Raw genomic sequence first — 22,929 nt, 5'->3', positions numbered from 1 at the left:
TCTGCACTACATATAGCTTCACTGAAGTTATCAGAATTTTTCAGACCTTTAGTTAGTTAATATAGAATGTCATTATAAGATGATCAATACTGTTTCTACCTTCTCCCTGAATCTGTCTTCTCTCAGTGAAAATAGCCTCTTGTTTCAACAGCACCGGAGCACTCATCACCACTTCACTACAAAGTTCAGAGAAGCACTAGATGGGAAATTTATGTTAGATATTAGGAGATATTATCACTCAAATGGTGATGAGGCCTTAAAATGGTTTGCCCACGGAAGCTGTGAATGCCCTATTCCTTGAGTCAGGTTGGGTGGGGCCCTATGCAGTCTTATCTAGTGGGTGTCAGAGCTGCCCATGGCAGGGGGATTGGAACTGGGTGGTCTTTAAGGTCCCTTCCAACATAAGCCAATTTATGATATTTCCAAACACTGCTTGAGACTAGTGGATAGTTTCATGCCAGAAGCTGAATTTTTGTACTGTAAAAGTGAAAAAGTCTTCAAAACAGAATTTTCATTTTGAAAGTTGTAGGATTTACTACATGGGATTTTGTGTGTGTGTGTTTGTTTGTTTGTTTGTTTTCCATGAGAACCCTAAAAGAACATTTTTAAATCTCCCAAGTGTTGTTCTGTTTTCAAGAAAATCACTTCAAATTAAAGTTATTTACACAGACTCATTTCTCTTGTTGCACAGTAATGTATTTATGTAAAATAAAGTTATATTTAAACAAAAATATAATCATCAATTTTGATCCTGGGAACAAAAAAATAAAAATACAATCATTGAGTAACTCAGGGACGGCAAAACTTGCTACGATAAATAATTCAGAAAAATCCAAAATGTTCAGTTAGTGGTATCAGAATGACCATAATTTTTGTAATGTATGACACACTTATTTGCCTCAACAGTTATTTTCTTTTTTAAATATTGAGAAAGAAAGCATGCAATAGAAAGATCAAAATTAAAAAATAAAATAAGCTGAGCAAGCAACAACCATGTGTTGAATAGACCTAATCTAGTAAATCAAAAGCTTGGCCTGCAATCTGAACATGAACAATCATTCACATGATTTGCACACTAACACTTAGTTCTTTTGTTCAACTTGAGGGTCAAGAAAGAAAAAAAATAAAAATAAAAAACTCTTCCTTAGCAAATAGATGCATAGAGCAGCTGAATCACAGCTGGACTGAGAACCAGCTTTGCAAGCAGAAAGCACATGGGTATTGGAAGAAGGCATTTGTAAACCTACTTGTCACTGACCATTTAAACCCAGCCTCCAAGCAGAAGCAAACAAGGCATCAGACACACACAGACTGATTAATAAAAAAAAAGATATAAAAAGAAAATACTTTCACAAGCCAAAGAAAATAAGAAATGGTAAAATTTGTACTCCAGGGACAAATCTGCTATTAAGTCTGTTATAATAGGATTTCTCTACATAAGCAGTGTGTATGCATTTGCATCTTAAACCTCGACAGTCTTTAACAGATGAAAAACTCTAGTCTTTCATCTAAGTGTTTAGTTCACCATTCTATCCTAACTATCCATCTTTCTGACTCTGACAAAAAAAATATGGAACATTCACACAGAGAAAAATTGTAATTGGACATATTAAGTCTAATTTAGTCTTGTAACTTTATACATTAAAGGAAGTAATGATGAAACAAACAGCAACAACAACAAAAAAAAACAACAACAAAAAAAAAACCCAACACCACCACAACAGCTAGAATCTCCCATATTCTCAATACAAGGAATCTTGAGTCTTTATATGATATTCTTAAAAATATTTTTTATTTAAAGAAAAATGGATAAATATAATTCAGAAAAGATAAGCAGACCAGTAGAGTATTTGAGGCAAAAGTTCCATCACAGGAAAAAAAAAAAAAAAGAAAAAAAAAAAAAAAAAGAACATAAAAATAAAGAAACGACATAAAGACAACTGATACTATAACTGAGCAAGCCAAAATTTTTGTCCAGCTGAGACTACATGAACAATAACTTTAGTGTTGCTCCACAGATGACATATAGCAACAGCTGTTATCTCTCTACTACTTAGCAATCAGTGCTATTTCAGAAGTCTATTCTCCCTTTAGACCATACAGACATGGCTTGTCGTCTTGATGCAGTGAATCCAGGACATGCAAAACACACTACGGATACTACGCAGTGCTTGCACATAGGTTTTGTTTAAATTAGAGGATGTATATAAGGGTTATTGAGGCCACACCACAGTCTTTAAAGCAAACTCATTCATAATTTACATCATGTAATCTAGATTGAATTAAAATAATAACAGCACTACAAAACACAAACATGGAATACTTTTCATAAACCTGTTGGCTGTGTATTTTTAAAATCACAGAATCAGAGAATCAGCAACATTGGAAAAGACCTACAAAATCATCCAGTCCAACCATTCACATATCACCAATAGTTCTCACTAAACCGTGTCCCTCAACACCATGTCCAAATGTTCCTTGAACACCATTCCTTTACATTTCTTTACTTTATATTACATTACATTTCCTTTACATTACATTCAAATGATGTTTGAACTTGGTCAACAATTTTGTGCCAGTAAACATTTGGTGACTATAAATATAACCAGCAGAATCAGTACTAACTTGGTTTGTCTGAAACAACACATTGTATCTGAGCTATCTTCAAGTTGCCCTGCTGAAGCTATTAGAACTTGCTGTAATATTTTTCATATACAAAGATGACAAATTCTTTTTTAAACTGATGGATGACATTCTTCAATGGTTTAATTCTACGGCTATCCTGCTGTACATCTTGTGCTGCCAGTTGATCATAAGAGAGAAAAGACCACTCATCTTCCTGTTTATCAAACTTCAGACACTTATTTCTTTTTCCCTTAGAGACAGACAATTTTCGGACATCAAAAGCACCATCTGGAGCTGCCTGTCCCTTTACCATGTCTGAAAATCTATTATGAATGTCAGACATATCCTAAATGAAGACACCGAAACATTTGGTCCCCCAGAAGTTTCAAATTTTAGTCAAGTCTAAGTCATGAAGTCAATTTTAAATTGAAAGTTAAAGGTCAATAGTCACAAGAATTAAGTCACATAAATAATATTGTACTACAAATGATAAACTGCATGCTGACTCATCAGCGATGGATGACTATGTATGAACTAATATTCTACTTGTATTTTGAGAAATTTCAGGAGGGTTTGTTTATTATTACTCATTTTTCACACATGGAATTATAAATGCAGACTAAGTAAAAAAAAGACTCCTATTTATTTTTTGGTTGTTTGTTTTTTCTTTATCTCTATTCTGTTATTTTACATTCAATATTTTTTGAAGGAAAAATTTGAACCCACACACTTTATTGTTAACAAGTGTTTTGACACAGCGTACCAGATAATGGTGCTGTTGCAGAAAGAAATGCTTTACACAAAGAAAACTCATGACAGATTGCATGATTAGTTAGAAGTGTCTTGTAATGTTCACCAGACCAACAGTTATTTTGGTATTTTAAAATAAATGCAAGAATGAACCAGACTATGATCCCCTGATTTAGGAAATCATACTTTTTGAATTCATACTCAAATAGGTATGCAGGCAAAAGGAAAACACTATTCAGCAATACTAAAGACATTATCAACTGAATACGTAGCTCAATCACAGTTTAATTAACAGAAAATACATTACATTTGTCTTAAGATGGCAACCTATGATCATGTATATCTGAAAAAGCTCTACTTGTATACAGATAAATTAAATTTCTCAATAGAAATGCAGCTTCTCTCTCTCAAAAGTGCAATGGATATCTCTATCTGTTTTACTTTGTATGTTAATAGATGATGATTAAGCAGAAATTGTGTAAAAATGAACACTTTTTAAGAGTTATTTATTTCTAAACTGTTTAAAACAAATTATTCTGGCTACCTTATTTACTTTATTCAGCAATTTCTATTGATGAAACTAACTCAAGTTCCATCTTTTTCACGCACTTGCAAGAAAAAACAAACAAACAAACAAACAAACACAACGAGACAAAAGACAAAGTAACCTTACTTATAAAACCCTATTTCACTCCTTGCATCAGTCCACTTAAGGAAAAGAGATAGCTCTGAGGGCATGTTATAAGATTCTTCCGTAGAAGCAGAAAAAAACCTCACATAGTCTATTTTAGACTAAGAAGTTTGTTTTAGACTTCTTATAAAAATGCATCATAGGAACATCAAAGATTTGGAATGCAAGGTTCCCTCTGCAGTCAGAAGAGAGAACAGCATTTGCTCCTTCTACATTTGTAAAAAACTTAACAAGCTAATGAAAAAAACAAAAAACAAACAAACAAACAAAAAAAAACAAAAAAGAAAACAACAACAACAACAAATTACCAAATTCACTGTAACTTTCAGAGCTTCTTTAATCAGGAAATTAAGTCAAATGAATCACTCAAAGTCTACTCCCAAATATGTTTTCAGTCCTTTTGTTCAAACTTATGGGGGAGACATTGAGAAATTTGCTAGCTAAAATTGGAGGAAGGCTGTGATAAGCTTCATATCTATAATATCAGGAAGGATGCCTACCACATATGGCTGTTATACATCTCACAATTTTAACTGATTCATTTATTCTCTTGCAGCAACAGTTTGAGAATTAGAAGACCAAATATTCCTGTTAGATTACTACAGCTAAGCATGCCTTAAAGGGCGATATTAAAATAATATAGATTGCTCATGCTTGCTCTATATCTCAAAAAAGCTTTAATCTGTTGCTGGTTTTGGGTTGTTTTTTGTTGTTGTTGTTGTTGGTTGCTTCTTTGTTTGTTTGTTTGTTTTCAATAAGAAAACAAAATGAACAAACATGAATGTATTCCCTATGTGTGCCTAACCCAACCCTCTTCCTTTCACTACATCCCTTCAAAATCCATCTTTTTCGAAACTGAGTCCTCTGCTTGTCCTCATCAGTATTTAATAAGGAAGACAAGGGTGGTCTGAAGGGTTCTGAGGTGCCACAAGCAGATGCTTGTAGCCAGGAAAGCCAGGAGAGAAATTATTCATGCTTGGTTCTCACAGATCTTCAGTGTCACCTGGATTTTATTCATACAGGAGCCCAAATGCAAGAGGAAAAACAAACAAAAGAAGAGGCTTCATTGGTTCTCTGGCATACAAAATTACTTCACATACCAGTTATGGAAAAGAATTCAGACTTGATCATAATTCCTGACATCTATGAAGCCCGTGTATTATTTATGGAAATAAAACAAGTTAGTCTGGTGAACAAGACAACAGCTGAATGTCCCCACACTTAGGGGATAGCTCTCCCATAACTGGCAAGAGGTGTTATCTGGCAGATGAATCAAGAACTATGCTGGGACAATGGCATTATAGAAGACATGGCAGTTGACTGAAAACAAATTTGGCTGTGCCTCAGAAAGCTGAGTCAGTATCAGTAAAAAAGCACTGCTGACTCTTTGTACTTCCCTGAAGTTTAACAGAATGTGCCATATTACAAGATAGCAAATCAGGAATGCCAACATTTAAATGTTATAAAATAAAATATGGAAATCTATTATTGCCTGGTTTTAATTATTTTAAGCTTGTTTAATAGTCATTTCATTGTGTTCATTGTGTTCTCTTCCTCTTCCTTTTTTTTTTTTTTTTTTTTTTAAAATTTTTAATAAAAACATAAATGTCTTTTCTCTTTTAGTCTGAAGGCTGCATTATTGGAAAAACATTTTTAAAAGTACTAAGAACATTTTTACAGGAACTTTTTATATCTTGGATGTTTAAAAAGCACTTATGAGTCTTGCTCACGGATCATTAATGTAATAGAAGATATACATTGCAAGTAAAGACAGAATTCCTCTTTGCAGTTTCTATTAAATCATAATGTTTTTTCTTAGAAATAACTTGTCATGAAAAATCCTTTTCATTTCTTTTCATGACTGTGATTGAGAATGTTCCATGATTAGAAAAATAGAGAAATTTTCTATTTCTATTCTATTTTCTATTCTATATTCTATTTCTAGATTACCTAAGTGTTTGAATTCTTCTTTCATATATCACCAATGTAATTTAGCTGAAATATTTTCTGTTAGTCTGTCTTCTTAGAATATTTTTTACAAAGATAAATTTGGAAATACAAGGTAAGGATGGAAACATGCCTTTAATGTACATTTATCTATTCATATGAAGTAACTATCTTGTAGAAAGAATTAAGGGTGTGAAATGCAGCCCTTTCCTAAGGCAAGACTGGGATAGATATGGTGTAATGGTTGTTTTTTGTAGTGGAATTCTCATAACTGTAATTCAGATAGTAGTTTACACTTGAAGAAATAAGATACATCCCTCATTCTGTTAATTTTTCTATTTGTCTTTTGTTGTCAAGACTTACCAAGACATTTATCACATAATTTGAGCAGCCTAACTATTTAGAAGCATCTAGAGGTCCTGAAATTTTTTTGAACATCATTACCATGTGCAAGAAAATGAAAACAGGGTGGTGTTTTTTTTGTTGTTTTTGTTTGTTTGTTTGTTTTTGTTGTTTGTTTGTTTCTCATGATGTTTTCCCATAGTAACATCACAAGCTTTATTGTAAGAGTGAGTTCAAACAGGAACAACGAGCCTATTCCTTAGTGGAGAATAGCAACACTTACAGAAAGAAATTGAATTACTATGGATATAACGTGCTTTATTCCTAAGGGTAATTTTAACTTCTTGATAATACAGAAAAGAGCTTTTAGGTTGTACACATTAATCCCAGTATGTAGGTCAGAATCTCATGCAGTAGAGTACTTCAGCCCCTTTACTGTCAGATGTATACCCTGTATATGTAGTTACCAGCCTTGACATTTGATCTACTAATCACATACTAATCTGGCACCTGAGTTTATTAGACAATAGGTATCATGAAATCAGTATGATATGCAGTTGCATCGAGTCTGTTAGGAGAACATTTGCAACTTAATGTCCTCAGTTCAAGATATATTTCTGTCATATAGTCAAAGATGGTACTGTTTTATGTACCAGAGAAGACACTTGTGGGGTCCAAAAGCATAGATTCCATTTTCTCACCACCAAGCTACCTGTACATTTACTGTGGTATTTTATTGACACAAGCTTTGCTTCACAAGTCTGAGAAGTTATCAGCAAGCACCTGCTATTCTTTTATAGTTAGTTTATGTCGCTTTCCCTGAAAACTGGAAATTAGCCATGATAAATTAACACCAAAACATTAAAGGCTAGGCAAAGTGCTCTAATACACTAAGCAGTAAAACAGACAAAATTAAATCCCTGTGCTCTGCGTAGCAAGACATTACATTTCAATATCTGCAAATATAGCAATTATCAAACTAAGAAACAACATTATGAAGATTCACTCCCATTAACTACACTTTAGAGAAACATTTTGTTAGAACAATTACCACATACATTTTAATCAAATATGAACAATACATTTTATGTAATTCTGAGTATTAAAATGTTGGGACTCAAAACCTTCATACTATGCATATAAAAATCTATTCCTCCCCCTTCAATGTAACTCATTTCATAAAGTCAGCCCAAAATAAAACAGGGTGTGTAAAGGTGGCAGAATATGTCTTATAAAATTTAATTGTACACCTGGAAGTTTTTTGTTTTTTTTTTTTTAATGACAGTCCACAGAAAATGATGTCAGACATGTTAGGCCGGGGAAAATAATCTGACTGTAATTTGCCTAATTAATACTAACCTCTTTGCTTTACTTGTAATTATTTCACTCATCTCCTAAAACTTAGCTTATTAAAATCTATCCATCATGGCATGGATCATACAGCATTTCTGTCATTGGGCTTTTTGGCCTTTGTCTTTCTTCCTTTCAGATCCTACCTACAGAGAATTCATAAAAGGAAGAAGTGTTCTAAAAAGTTGAATGAGGGTTAAAGGTGACAAATTATTATAGCTCCAGATTATTTATTTATTTCTGTGGCTAATAATTCCATGAACTTGGTCTCCTGCTTTCCTGGAAAAGACACTGGTACTGTTCACTTGTCAGTTGTGAGACAGCTAGTTGGACTATTCATTTATAATTTTCACCTACCTTTATGGTGCATATAACAACAGCTTTTCTTCTTTTTTTCTCTCTCTCTCTCTATTTTTTTTCTTTTTTTTTTTTTTCTTTCTTTATTTTCCCCTCTGTTGTGCTCTATGATAGAGACTGTCTGATCTCATGATTAATGAGTGATCATACCTATATGTCTGAAGTGCTTACCTCAGTGTTTAGCTATATTGCAGATGAGATGGATACATCAGGTTATGATTTTGTTAAAAACAAACAAACAAACAAACAAAAAAAGATAGTAGAAGTGATTAATGATAAAATTATTCACAAATGGGGAAAAAACAGAAGGTCTGCAGTTAAACTGTCACTCATCCCCTTAAGGCTTGATTCAGTAGAATGATGAATATTAGAACTATTTCTCCTAAAAGTGTGCTTTCTTCTTTAAATTATATATATATATGTATATATATATATATATTGCCAGCATATATCTATAAATATACCTGAAATGCAAGGATTTCAAAGTTTCAGATAGATAATTACTGTTCTGAAGACATTGTAGGGGTCAAGAGGGTCACATTTCTAATATGTAATAATTCTGTTTAGTCAGGTTAAAAGGGGAAAAAAAACACAAAACTATCCAGACAGGTCCAACTAAAGCTAGGCAACAAAGAATCTGTGTACGTCTCCAGAAGTTACTGCTTCCTTTATCTGCTTCAGCGCTGCTTATTAGCACCGAGTTGTAACTGGAACCAAAACTACAGGTCCCCATCTGGATTCTGCTCATAGCATATGAAACGTCTCAACAGCTGCCTGTCTTATTAGCATAAGAATTTTAACTAATGAGTTGAAATGTCTTCAGTAATTTCCACCTGTCCATCCTGACTGCTTTCGCTGATTGCTGCCTCTGCCTCAGGAGTAGATCAGCTGTAATGGGAAGCAGTGCTGAGCCACTGTCATTCACTGCAGCGTGACTGGAGTTAAGCTGGGACTGTTCATCACCAGGATGAAATCTGGAGCTGTTTGGTCAGATCCATGCCACCACCAACCCAGTGAAACTTTTGAGAGGGAGGCAGGACATATAAAAAACATGAGAACCAGAGCAGCCTTTACTACCTACTCGAGAGAGAGATAAGAATTTAAACTCCAGGCTGAAGTATTTCTTCTCTCCACTGTCTTGTAGATCCTTGTTCATATCTCCTGTCACTTTAGAAGAACAACTGGATTACCCACAGTGTTGCCTGAACTTAGTGGCTCTTGCTACAGCACACTTTAGAAACTATGAATCCCTACCCGAAAATAAATTCAAATTGCTTGTCTGAGACAGTCTAAATGTAAGGTGAAGGATAGCAAGTAGATGTTGCAAACCAATGAAGGATAGAAAATATGATCATAGTTTTTACAATTACAGCATAAATTTTCCAGTTTTTTTTTTTAAAGAAAAAAAGAAAAAACAACCTGCAAAACAAACAAAAAACAACTAAACAAACAACAAAAATCACTAATCAGTGTAATAAGCATGAATTCTGAAAATAGCAATAGTTAATGTCTCTAATGATACTTCAAGTGCTTTGAAAATTCATGGTGGTTTTTTTCCTCGAAGTTCTCTTATTTTCTATGTATTAAATACATCAGTGACATTATTGTCCATAGATTCCAAACAATTAAAGTGGAAAAGCTCTATAATCAGAAGCAGAAAAACAGTTCTTGGCATATTTAAAATATACATTTTTCTGTCTTCATTGCCTTCCATAACTCATTCCAAGAAAATGGAAAAGTGACTGATATCATTTTTCTGGAGTTCATTCTCACACAGCATCCTTTCCTGCAAATTAGAAAGGTATGGATTTTGTAGGTGGATTATTCAACAGACATTGATCTGGTTGAGAGACTGTATGTAGAGGGCGACAGCCAATGTCTGGATGGAGATGGGTGACAAGTGGTGTCCCTCAGGGGTCAGTACTGAGACCGATGCTCTTTAACATCTTCATCAATGACAACCACGATGGGATCCAGTATATCCTCTCCAAGTCTGTGAATGACAACAATGTTGACATACCTGAGGTATGGGATGCCATTCAGGGAGACCTAGACAAGCCCTAGCAGCAGGTCCAGATGAACACTGTGAGATTCAGCAAAGCTAAGAGCAAGGTCTTGCACCTGGGTCAAGGCAACCCCCACTACCAATACAAGCTGGGAGTAGTAAGAATAGAGCAGACCCTGACAAAACGGATCTGGGGCTACTCGAGGATTGAAAGCTGGACACAAGCCAGCAATGTTCCTTCGAAGACCAGAAAGCAAATTGTATCCTGGGCTGTATCAATAGCAGCTTGGTCAACAAGGCAAGGGAGGTGATCTTGCCTCTTTACTCTGGGCTGGTGAGGATTCACCTGGAGTCCAGACATGGAGTCTTTGGTATAGAAGAGATGTGGACCTGTTGGAGCACAACTAAAGGAGGGCCACAAAAATGATACAAGTGATGGGACACTTCCCTAAGTGGACAAGCTGAAACAGGTGGGGATGTTCAACATGGAGAAGGATCTTTGGGGAGATCTGGGAGTGGCCTTTCAATATCTAAAGGGTGGCTGAAAGAAGGAGGGAGGAAGATTCTTTAGCAGGATCTGTTGTGATAGGAAAAGAGGAATTGTTTTTTCAAACTAGGAGAGAGGAGATTTAAATTGGATATAATGAAGATTTTTACAATAAGGATAGTGAGGCAGTGAACAAGTAGCCCAGAGAGGTGGTAGAAGGTGTACTGCTGGAGACATTTAGCATCAGGCTTGAAAGGGCTCTGAGAAACTTGATCTACGTGTAGGTGTCCCTGTTCATTGCATGGGCGTTGGACTGGATGACCATTAAAGATCCATTCCAAATCAAAAGATTCTATGATTCCATAAGAATTGTGAGAGTTGGAATTGATTATTCCTGTAGGAGGTGGTTGGCAGAAAATTAAATATTTCTTCTAGATATTCTAGATTCAAGTTTATGATGAAATAAGGTAATGTGTTATCTGGTCAGCCACATACTCACAAAAAAATGAATTCAGTTAAGGCTTTATAAATATTTATTTATAAATAATTAATAAATATTTATAAATAAAGAAATAAATCATCAACAAACCCACAGTAGTACTGGATCTTCATTCCTTTTATAAAGGTAGATCTTATTAAAAATAAAAATAAAGATAAAATTTAAAAAAAAAAAAAAGAAAAAGAAGAAATAGTAATAGTGAAAAAGCAAATGCCATAGCAAATTTTTATTTTTTCAGCAGGATTATCCTATCTATGTTGCTTCCTTATCCCACATCTACCAGATAGCAGGAACATGACAAAACAGACTTTAATTCTTTGGTTTTAGTAGCTAGACAATAATCAACAAGGCAATGAAGATCCATTTGCCTATGACAACCAAAACTACCAAACAGCTTTTCATCAACTGCACTGTTAGAGCACAGATCCTAAGAAGAGAGAAGATAATGCATTTAATCCTCTCATGGCCATTCTCATTCACTGTAGCATTTCTCCAGACATATTCTGTTAGAAGTCAAGCTTCCTGCAGTGCTACTGCCATTTAGTTCATTTTAAAGCTCTATCCCACTGCTCACTCAGCAATCCCATCAGTCAATCACAGCTTTTTCACAGCTGCTTCATCCTTTTCTCTTCCTTGGCTAAAGATGACTTGTGCACTTTATCCCATGAGATTGCACCGTCCTCTGCAAATCAATTGTAGCTCCAGTTCACACTGTAGGTAAAACTGACTAAATCAATTTTTTACTTAAATTCACTTATAATCTACTTTTCTTAAGGTTTTTAATGCATTCTAAAAGAGAATGACCCACTTTTTTTTCTTTTTTTTTTCCAAAGTTACTATCTGTCATGTTGGTACTGGTTGTAGGTACAAAACTGAATTAACAAATAACTATTTGTAATTGCTAATGAATTTGCAAATTAAAATAATAGATTAAAAGAAAGGAAAATGTCAAGCTCTTATAGGTATTCAAAAAGCAACAAAAAAACTTTAATGCATAATGCCAACAGAAAATTTGTTAAAGCTTTTAACCAGCACAGCAACTAGTACACCCGTAAGTGTATTTTAAGCCTAAGATGACATTATGATATATCCCTCCTTAAAACAGGGCCAGTAAAGACAAAATATGCTTTTAAAATCATAGTTATTTACCAGAAAACTTTGAATATAGATTAAGTCTTACCAAACCACAGTAAAGTCTTTCTATAGTCAAAATATTCTATGCAATTGAGCTGTTTTCTCACAATTTTCCTTCCATGATGCCCAGTTATTTCAATGCTCACCACCTATATTTTCCTCTGAGCATCAGTGATCATGTTAAGTTTTTATTATTACTGGAAAATTTATAGCTCAGTCATTATCAATATTTATTAGATATACTTTTCCACATTGAACTTTTAGCTACTGAAATGCCTAACACTTTTCCATAACATCAGATTTCACAAGGTATGTCCTTCTTCCTACAGTCCTTGAAGTGAAAAAGAGGATGTCCAATCTCCAATCTTTTATATTGTCAACAGACTTTGCAGTGTTACAGTCTCTTGTCTTAATAAAAAACCAATCCAGTTTGGTAAATGCAATGACTGACCAATCATCTCACAAAACTAATCTATATTCAAAACTAAGTCAATTAAAATATTGTGTACTTTCATCTGGAGCTTATTTTAAAATAAATCAACTTATTGATAATACGGTGTTTATTATTATCTAGTTATAGTTATTTTACACAGCGAAGAACTTGTTCAACCTTCCAAAAAGAATTTTTTCCTTCAAAATTATTTTCCCATAAAGCCATATTCCCACCATATTTCTACATTTGTCAATTCCAAAATGTAAGGAAAGGGATTATCTATGCAGATACATACTCTTATCATCATAAGATATATCTTCTATTAGGGAAAACAGAAAAAAAAGTAAGCAAACAAACAACAAGCAAGCTATTTGTATTAATACAATTTTGTCATTCTAGAAATTAAATAAGTGCAAATATGACCAGATCAGAACTCTCCTTCAGACATTTGGGATAAGAAAGTGTGTCTTTTCATGTAACTCAGTGAAGAGACAGACTTTAGCTACAAGTATGTTAAAAGCATTTAAAAGGAATGTACAAAATTCTATTGACACCACAATAAGGTTTGTGCCAGAACACTTCTGTTCTCACTTAAATAATACTTTGGTTTTCACAGGAATAAAATTTTTATTGGCTTCCCTGAGAGCAAACTTAGGTCAAGAATTACTCAAATTCTGTTTTATATTTCCATTTTGAACAAAAATATGACTTCACACACTGTCCTTTGCCATTCAAAATTCTATGAAAAAACTATGTCAGTTATTTTACTTACATATGTAATACTATTCTTAATTTCTCAAAGATGGACAGTCTCGGTTATCTCCTTCATCCCACATGAGTAGGAACACTTTGAAAGTATTTCAGAATTCCCTTAACTATTCTCATTACTGTTTATTTCCTTCCTTCTTTATGCAGTATAGTTCCTATCAGATACCACTGATAAATAAAGAAGCAGCACTGCTTTTATTAAGGATAAAATACAAAAGAATTCCAGATGTTTCTACATAATCTGATATCAATATTTTTCCATAATGCAATTGTTTTCAGCTTTCCTTCAAGTGACTGAAAGCTCAGCATTGAATCTTAGGGATGCTCAGAAAATATTTAATGTTATGTTTAATGTGGAATATGCTAGTATTTTAAGAACAATTCATGTTCTACAAACTTTGAATGCTATTTTCAGTCCTGGGAAATCAAAGGGGACAGAAGAACTTGGAAAGAAAATCTCCAAAAGAAGATTGTTCTTACTGTCAAGGAAGTCTCACCCCTGTCTTCAGCTGAGAAGGACTTTGTGTTTTTTTTCTCCTCCCATTTCTTTTTTATTTTTCTTTCCTATTTATTTAGTTGTTTCTGCAGTAAGTGAGAAGGAAACAACATCACTTCGGGAGTACATTATTCCTTAGTTTTCTTCTCTTGTGGTCATTTTAGCATGTCATCATAAGGTAAGCTTGTGAAAATGTGCAACTACTGACGTAATTGCCTGTATTCGCCTTTTTTCAGGACACAGCTAATGCAGTACAAGCAATTTTTCTATAAAAATAATGCACTATGTCAGAGTTAAGCACATCATAACATACAAACAGAAGTAAATACTCTGTAAACTTCTACCTTTACAGATCTACTGTCATATGTTCATGCATGTAATGTCTTCCTTGCTAACAGGCACACATATGCTTAAGGCAGTATTTCTGGTATATGTCTATTGTTTTGTTGCTCTGAGCTCTTTTCTAAGTACATATGCTTTATATTAAAGAAAAAAGTCTATACAATTGATAGCTGCAAAAAAGAAAATATAAACAGGGTAAAAGAGTTGTTGAAAATATAAAAGAAATAATGAAATAACAAGGCAATTCAATTTAACAGAGAAGAAGCTGGTATCGCAAGTCTAGAGAAGAAAAAAAATGTAGATTTGCAAAATAGCATCAGGAAAATCTTCCTAGAAAAAAAGACCTTGAAAGTTCCTCATACAGTGCAGTGAGAATGAGACTGTCAGGTTTTTAAAAACTCACATACAAAATCCCAAGCAGAAGTAATACTGAAAATAATATTTTCACATTATTAAAAAAAAAAAAAAGAAAGAAAGAAAGAAAAAAAGAAAGAAAGAAAGAAAGAAAGAAAGAAAGAAAGAAAGAAAGAAAAAAAAAGAAAAAAAACAAACAACAAAACCCACAGTCCTTCTTTACTGACATTCATACTTCTAAATTTCAAACGCTCATCTTGAACTCAAATACAGATTGTATTCCTGGAATAACAGTGTATGTTACTAGTCTAATTTTGTTTTTATAAGCATTAACCTAGAATTTCAGGTGTAAGTGATATACTTCATGAGTTACATATTATTCTGTATACATGTCCAGTAGGATTATCATTCTGTTTTCTCTTTATCTACAGAAAAGAACACCACATGCTAATTTCAATGTCTTAATATTTTCTCAGGTAATAATATACTCACTGAACAAAAATATGATTTTTAAAATCATAAATCAGTGTAACTTGAACTTTTAAAATGGCTCTTGAAAATAATTTTTAAACCAGATCCTTGAGACAAAATAAATAAAATACAAAATCTTGAGGTAATTTGCTGAATCTACTACCTTTTCACCCTGAGAAAATATCACGAGTTTTCAGAAACAGGCACCTCTGTTGTGAGTTTATCAATTTAAATATTACATCGAGAATCATTATGTGTGTATAAATATATATATATATATATATGCCATATATATATATATATGACATACACGCACATTCAAATACAACAGAATACAATCTCATGCCACACAACCATTTCTGAATGCTTTTCCCAGCCCAAAGTAGGATGAGAAATGAAAACATGAAGATTTTCTATTCAAAAGTTTGGATTATTCATTTTGGACATTTCCTTCCATAATATTTGGAGGGGGTTAATTGTAGGCGTGTATTTGAAACATTTTAACACTTGAAAGTGGTATTTAGTCTTTAAAATCTGGTGGGTTTTTTTTGTTTTATTTGGCCGCCTATTTTACAAAAGCTATTCATTTGAAAGTGTGGTTTGACGGTTTGTTTGTTTTCTTTTCCTGAGAGAGCAATTACCACATCAACGTCTTGCTAACTGAGCGGGTAAAAAGCATTTTGATGATCAGGTGCTTAGTTCTCTTGGGGCTGGGGGGGTGGGGGCAGTGGTTGCGGGATGAAGGACCTTTGAGAAAACATTTACTTCAACTACAAGCAGGGACACGAGATAATTCAGAGTTGTAAGAATAGTAAAGTATAATAGCACTTAAGTAGACCCAAGTGCTCTGTCATGGAAATCTCCATAGGCAGTTCCTTAATGTTGTTCTACCATGTACGAAAAGCAAATGGTAGCTTTACAGAGGGAGATCTTTCTAATATCTTGAACGTTCAGGACTCTTCCCAAGATCAGCTGAGTTAGTTGTTTAGCACATATTTTGTTAAATGTGTAAAGAACATGCATTCTTAACATACGTGTTATTGTGAGAAGTATCATGCAGTTGTGCTATCTTAGCTTTTCTGAGATTTGTAGATCACAATGTGATTTCTAATTGCAAAATAGATATAAATCATTACAATAATGAAACCAAAATATTTGTTTGAATGATTTTTTAAATAGTTCTGTACTAAGCAAAACATATTTTCTATTATTATCTAGAATCCTTTCTTGCACTGTTGCCCAGAAACAGAATTATCCCTCTTCTGGATTAAAGATGCACTAGTGGATTAGTCTATCACTGATGACAACATAATATATCCTTCCCAGAGGCTTAAAATGAAAGGAGGTCTGTTAACCACAGAGTATGTTAAAACAACAAGAAAAAAAGCCCTTTGACACAAAACTATGTTTTAACACTAAATATCATTGCTTATGGAGTCAAAGCATCAAAGCTCCAGGTTCAGTACCATTTATAAGTTATATTCCTTTCATAGTCTGCATCACTTATGAAACTAGAATGACATGGGATTGATTCCTATGGGGATTAGCCATCATTATTATTCCTAGCTTTAACTACCTGAACAATCTAAGCACTACCACCTGGACAGTTTAAATGAAAACAAACTTTGATTTAGTATTTCTATATTTCTACCTGCTGCTTAGATAAGTGTATGGATATTTTGCAAAACTGAATTTCTTTATTAAAAATAATAATAATAATAGTAAATTGTCAGTTAAAGAAGGAATATTTTAATGTGAATATTTCATGTGCTGATAGCTATACAATGGCAACTTCTAGATTAGGCTTGTGTAATATTTAAACCAAATTCTTACATTCTACTTGCAAAGCAACACCTAATTAGCCCATAATAAGATATAATGCATTGCTTTTTTTCCTTGAGATACATAGAAATATGATTAGGTAATTATGTATTTAAAAGGATGCATGAAAATATAGATCAGTTGTTAGCATGACATATTTCTAAAACAGACAACTGTGTCTGCTCCTTCTTGCTTAAGACTGGCCCAGCTGACACTACGAAGATTAGTAAAGAGTAGTAAAGAAGTAAAGAACACAGCTATATTTGCTCATAGAATTCTGTTAGGCAAAACTTTCTATCACACTTGTATGTTTGTGTTACTGAAAACACAAGGATTAGACATTTTTATAGCGTGTTTTTGTGATTGTTGTTTTGTTTTAAACAAGGCACCTTCACATCATCACTAACATTATTTGTTCAGTTTGATCTTATAAATAAAACAAATTGCAACACATTTGTGAGTAGAGCTCATAAACTGTGTGCTCTGTCTTTTGAAATGACAAAAAGGGGGATGCAAAGGGGTATGTTCCTAAGCACAATGCAGGGAAGAATTGCTTTTCTTGCAAATAACAGTATCAACAACAAAACTCCTATTAGAGCTTCATGCTTCAATATGCAGTAAATAATACTCTTGTGCTTTATAGAAATAAAAAGAGTGGAGGGGTGAGAAGAACAGACTTTGAATACTGTTGAATTCAAATTAATTCAAAGGAATTTAAAGGTGACATCTAAGAGGGATTTCTTTATAACAAGCATCAATTATATAAAGACCTTAATAATATTTAGCTGTGTACATTCAGACTAGCAGAGCAGTTATAAAGCAATTCTACATTTTTCTGCAATTGATCTCAGGGAGTATATCTTCCTGACACTTACAAATTATCAGTACAGTAATTAGAGTTCAGTTGTCTTACTCACATGCTAACTGGGCCATTGAGATAATGTCAACAGACACATAACCAATGAGGAAGCAAGCCAGTTAGACTGCAAAATTTTCACTCAAGTTGACAGGAACTCAAGAGTTTTTATTCTACTTTGGATTTTTGGAGGGGCTTTTTTGTTTTGTTTTGTTTTGTTTTTGGTTGGTTGGTTTGGAGTTTTCCAAAGTTCGCATCTTAATTTTTAATTTTAAAATGTGTGTGAATCCCACTAAAGAAGAAGCAAAACTCCAAAACTCCAAGTACGGGCATCCCTTAACCCAGAGCTGTAAAGGAGCGAGCCTGCACCCAGCCGAAAAGCCAGCACCTGGCCACGGAGCAGCACCAAGGAGAGCTCCACGGGCAGAGATGTGCGTAGCGGATGCGCTGCCCTCCCGGCTGGCTTTCAAGGGTTCTTTATTCGCAGATAAACCCTTCTACAGGAATTAAACTTCTATAGAGGCCGGTGGATAAGGGAAAAAAAAAAAAAAAAATCTAAACTATCTGTCTGGGGAAGCCCCATCGCAGCACACAAGTTTCCTGCAGCAAGCCCGGCGCCAGTAACAGCTCGACTACTGGCACCAACCCTCCCAGAGCCCCCTTGCCAGGAGCTGGGAAGAGAAGGGAAGCATACTGAAGCATCAGCTGTCCTCTTCATCTGAAAAACTGAGGACAAACCAAGCAAGAGACTGAGAAGTCTGGGAGTCACCTAGCCTCCCCCTTCTCCTAGGCGGCTACTGGTACCAAGGAAACCCCTCGAAGGAGGAGGAGGGAGCCAGAAGACTCCCATCGTAAGCACAGTGCTCCTCGTTCAGTTCCTCTCCTGGGCACCCGGAGATGAAGCCCACTGCCCCTGCCCGAACTCACGTGTGCCGTCAAACCGGGTGGCGATGGTGTCGAGGAAGGTGTTCTGGGGAGCCAGTAATCCCTTCATAACCGGCATTTTTCCAGCGTGGTGCAAGGTTCCCCATCAAAGTTTGCCTACGAGGGTGATTCGAGAAGAAAGTGCAGAGGGCGCCCGGGGAAAGGAAGGAAGAGGCAGAGGGAGGGAGAAAAGGATGGGGACGGGGGAGGGGATGAGGAAGATGGGGATGCCGCCGAGCTGCGCCGCCCCCGGCGCCGGGTGTCCCCCCGCTCAACAGCTCCTGGCCCACCGCCCCCCCGCTGCTGGCTGCCAGGCGGGGCGGCCGCGCAGCGCCGCGCACAGGTGCAGAGCACCGCCCAGGGGCGCAGTGCCCCCGGCCAGTAGCTGGCCCAGCCCCTTCCCCTCGCCTCCCGCAGCGAAAAGCAGCCTCTCTCTACCTACGTATGGAGCACCGCTGCAATAGCAGCCCCAGCGCTGGCAAACCTCCTTCTAACCCACCTGAGCCTTAGAGGCTCTTAACTCTGGAATATAGGGCATGCCCTAGGCTTGAAACACACTTGCTTTGTGAGTAACAACATCACAGGGTAAAGCTTAGGACATCACTTTGCTTAAAGGAGAATCACTGTTTCAACACATATAGTAACTGCCTCTGTAGGAGGACAGGGAGAATGTTCTATCACCTGTGAGGGTAGTCTCCCAAGTCTCTCTCTCTCTCTCTCTTTTTTTTTTCTTCTTCTTCTTCTTTAAATCTGGGGTGATTTTTCAGTTCTGGAGGATTTTTCAAAAATCAGTGTAGTTATTTCCTCAACCATCCTTTAGAAATTCTTCCCTGAAATAATCCTAGAATGAATATATTCTCTTAGGTAACCAAAGAGAATAGACACAAACAGTAGCCCAAGAGGTCTAACGTGTAAATTTGGGAAGGAAGTGAAAAAGAAAAAAAGGAAAAAGCAGACACACAAACTGCTCTCACATCCAGATGAGTGATTTGTTCAGGCTTGATACCGTGGTTCTTTGTATTCTGGCAGATAACAACCCAATGTAGAATCATTCCCACTATGGTAAACGAAAAGACAAGACTTTCTCCTTGTTCTTCAGGACCCCAAGAGCCAGGAGAGAATTGAAAATGTGCTCCCTAATCTACAAACTCACTGTGCATTATGGGGGGATGCCTGTTCCTCTCTTGCTGTTTTATAACACTGTTGTTTTTATTTCATTTTATTCCAGATTTATTTTGGGCTCTCCCTTCCTCTTAATGGGTAGAAGATTGATTCTCACTCTTCAGGATAAGCAGTGAAGGGAAATGCTACTGAAGGTACAAAAATTTGGTATTATGGTTCCTGAGATTGTTTGTTCTATAACCTTCCCAGACACTGAGGTGAGACTGATAGGCCTGTAGCTACCAGGATCATCTTTCTGGCCCTTTTTGAAGATGGGCATCACATTCGCCAGCCTCCAATCCACCAGGATGTCCCCAGTCAGCCAGAACTGCCAAAAAATGATGGAGAGTGGTTTGGCAACCACATCTGCCAACTCCCTCAGCACTCTGGGGTGCAATCCATCCAGCCCCATGGACTTGTAAGCATTCAGCTTTCAGAGCAGGTCCAAAACTATCTCACCATGGATCACGCAGGGCTTATTCTGTTCCCCCTCCCCATCTACCAGCTCAGGGGGTTGTGCTCCCAGGGAGTAACAAGTTTTACTACTAAAGACTGAGACAAAGAAGATGGCAAAGATAGTAACCTGCATAATCATAAATAAATATATTTCATTATTTTGATTCATCAAAAATGTCATAAAAAGGGGGAAAACACCATCATTTTCTAGTGAAGTTAAATTACTCCCTAATAACTCTGCCATCTCATAAGTGACTAATATTTATCTTGCTAACAGACAACAGTCTAAGCAGTAAACATCATACTATGCTTTGAGAGCTCTATGGTAGGCTTCAGTAAGTTTAGAGCTTTAAAAAGAAATTTCTTAACAACCATGGAAAAAGTTTTTAAAAAATAATTTTAAAAAAAATACGCCTTATGGCTTAACATGGAGAGTGGAAGAAAGGATGTATGTGTTTGTTTGAAACTAAAAAGTATCAGTCACACAAATGCACATACCAAGAAGGACATACTGTTACTAGAGAAGTTATTTGGTATGCTTTATGATACTAACTGTAAATACAAATTACAGTTGAAGGCCAGGAGTAGGTGATAACAAGTGTAAAGCAGGCAATGACAATGAAAGCTATACTAACAAAGAGATAGTAATGCACAAGAGAGAGGAACAATGCAAGGATACAAATCCTTTGTAAGAAGAATGTGTTGGAGGCCTGGAGACTGATAACTTCAGAAAAAGAGGAAGAAAATTTCCAGTGCTTAACAAATATATGCAATCATTGCATTCTGCTATAAATCAGTTATTACAACAGCAATGCACTATGAACAAACAGTAACAGCTAAGCATTTAAAAAATTACAGTTGTGTTCCACATATCACAAAATAATCTCCAGGTTTTTCATCAGTAAGAACTGATGGGCTAACTTCCCAAAACAATACACAGTGAAAAACATTAAGCTAGAGAAGAGATACTCAACTGTAGCATCCAGTTCTGAATATTCTACATTTTATTCACAAAAGCGATCCTTCTTGGTACAGCTTGATGCTTAACTTCAGAGTTAGCCATAAAACACTGAAGTATTAAGTCTGAGATAGTTCAAAAGCAGACAAATTCAGCAGGTTGAAATTTCAGAGCTGAGAACAAGTTGTTCAGGAAAGCTGGGAGAGAACAGCTGAGGCTATTTCAGAGGAAAATGAATGAGCAGCTGAAATTTTGTAGTTGAATTCTGGAAAATTGTTTCATAAGATTTTGATGAAATAAGGACTAGGGACTCTGAACAGTCACAGATGGATTTTGATTAAATATCTAAGACAAGGTAAAGTCTAAACAAAGATGAAAGGCTTTTATAATAAGTCTATTTCATGTCTAGGTAAAAAACCCACATCGTATACACTTCTTTGTTTGCTGTACAGAGTTTTCCTAAATATGTGATACATTTCTAGAAAGAATTTATCACAGCAATTATTTGCACTGCTGCTGCGCTTCAGGTTGCAGCCAGCAGACAGTAATTCTCCAAGTGACATTTAGTCAGGGTCTTCCAGTTTAGGCCAGAAGTACTATTAATAAAAAATTGTTCCTTCAAATTACAGTACATAATACATATCTCATCCATATGCATCCTCCCACTTATCCTCATATTTACGTATTCCACTTAAGAGGGTACATTTTGAGGCACTGTATGACAGATACAGCCAGCAACCCAGGAATCAGGCCACAGGCTGAGTTTTACACAGAATATTTACAAGCAGCAGCATATTGTAGCATTTTTAATCATAACTGCACTCCTTTTCTTCATTTATAATTTAACTGGAAGCACATTTTCCAAGTTTCTTATTAATATTCCGCAGTACCACGAACTACCTCATAATATTAGGACTTAGAAACTGATTCACGGATTACCTCATAATATTAGGAGTTAGAAACTGATTCTCTGGCACAAGCACTTGACCTCAACTTACTGTCTACAATTATGCAAATGAAAACAGTTAGTGAAAATCAAATTAACAGTCAAAAGACAGCCTGCAGCTTACTTTTGCACTTTAAATTGCTACCCACTTATTTGTTTATTAACATGGGCATGAAGTTGTGAAAAAAATAGAAAAGGAACTATGAAAGAACCTAAAAGTACTAGTAAAGGGCAAAGACTGGCAACCTGCTGTTCATCTGCCATGAAGAGGCTAATTTAGTCTGAAGTAGCGTGTGTTAAGAGTATTATCCTAATAAATGACCACAGTGCTTAAAGAAATGCTGGCCTTTTGTTTTCCACTGCTCATAAGCCAGCAGCAGAACTTCACAATAAAGCTTTATAACTGAAGACCTACCAAGTAGGGCAATCTGGGTCAAGGTTTAAATACAAAAGACACCACTCCTGATCCAGGAAGTGGCTAAATTGCTGGAGACTGGAAGACTGTAAAAAAAAGAGCTGCAATGCTCTTCTCATTAGTATTCTCTTCTCTCACTAAATGCTGTTAGTCACAGGGGACAAATGATTGGGATTGTCTATTGGGATAGACAGACCCTTGGTCTGACCCAGTAATGGCCGTTCATGTACTACTTGGGCTACAGAGACCTACTTGCAATTACACATCTGCCAGCAATTCCAAATATAAACTCACGTTCTCTGTTGAATACGATTTTGCCAAATGTGGCACTCTGTTTCAGA

The 22,929-nt window shown here is 35.6% G+C and overlaps 1 protein-coding gene across 1 annotated transcript in view; it reads right to left on the bottom strand.

The window, feature by feature from the left end:
* Window positions 1-18,912, bottom strand: part of KCNH8 (potassium voltage-gated channel subfamily H member 8) — a 150,768-nt gene extending 131,856 nt beyond the window's left edge. Inside the window, exon 1 of the mRNA XM_015854013.2 lies at window positions 18,656-18,912. Coding sequence (XP_015709499.1) covers window positions 18,656-18,731 — 76 coding nt within the window. The 5' untranslated portion in view covers window positions 18,732-18,912. The remainder of the gene's footprint in view (window positions 1-18,655) is intronic.
* Window positions 18,913-22,929: the final 4,017 nt, after the last annotated feature.

Source organism: Coturnix japonica, chromosome 2 (genome assembly GCF_001577835.2).
Source record: "Coturnix japonica isolate 7356 chromosome 2, Coturnix japonica 2.1, whole genome shotgun sequence".
NCBI classification, from domain to species: domain Eukaryota; kingdom Metazoa; phylum Chordata; class Aves; order Galliformes; family Phasianidae; genus Coturnix; species Coturnix japonica.
The sequence above is the reverse complement of the archived record's forward strand: the minus strand, read 5'-3'. Positions and strand labels throughout refer to the sequence as shown.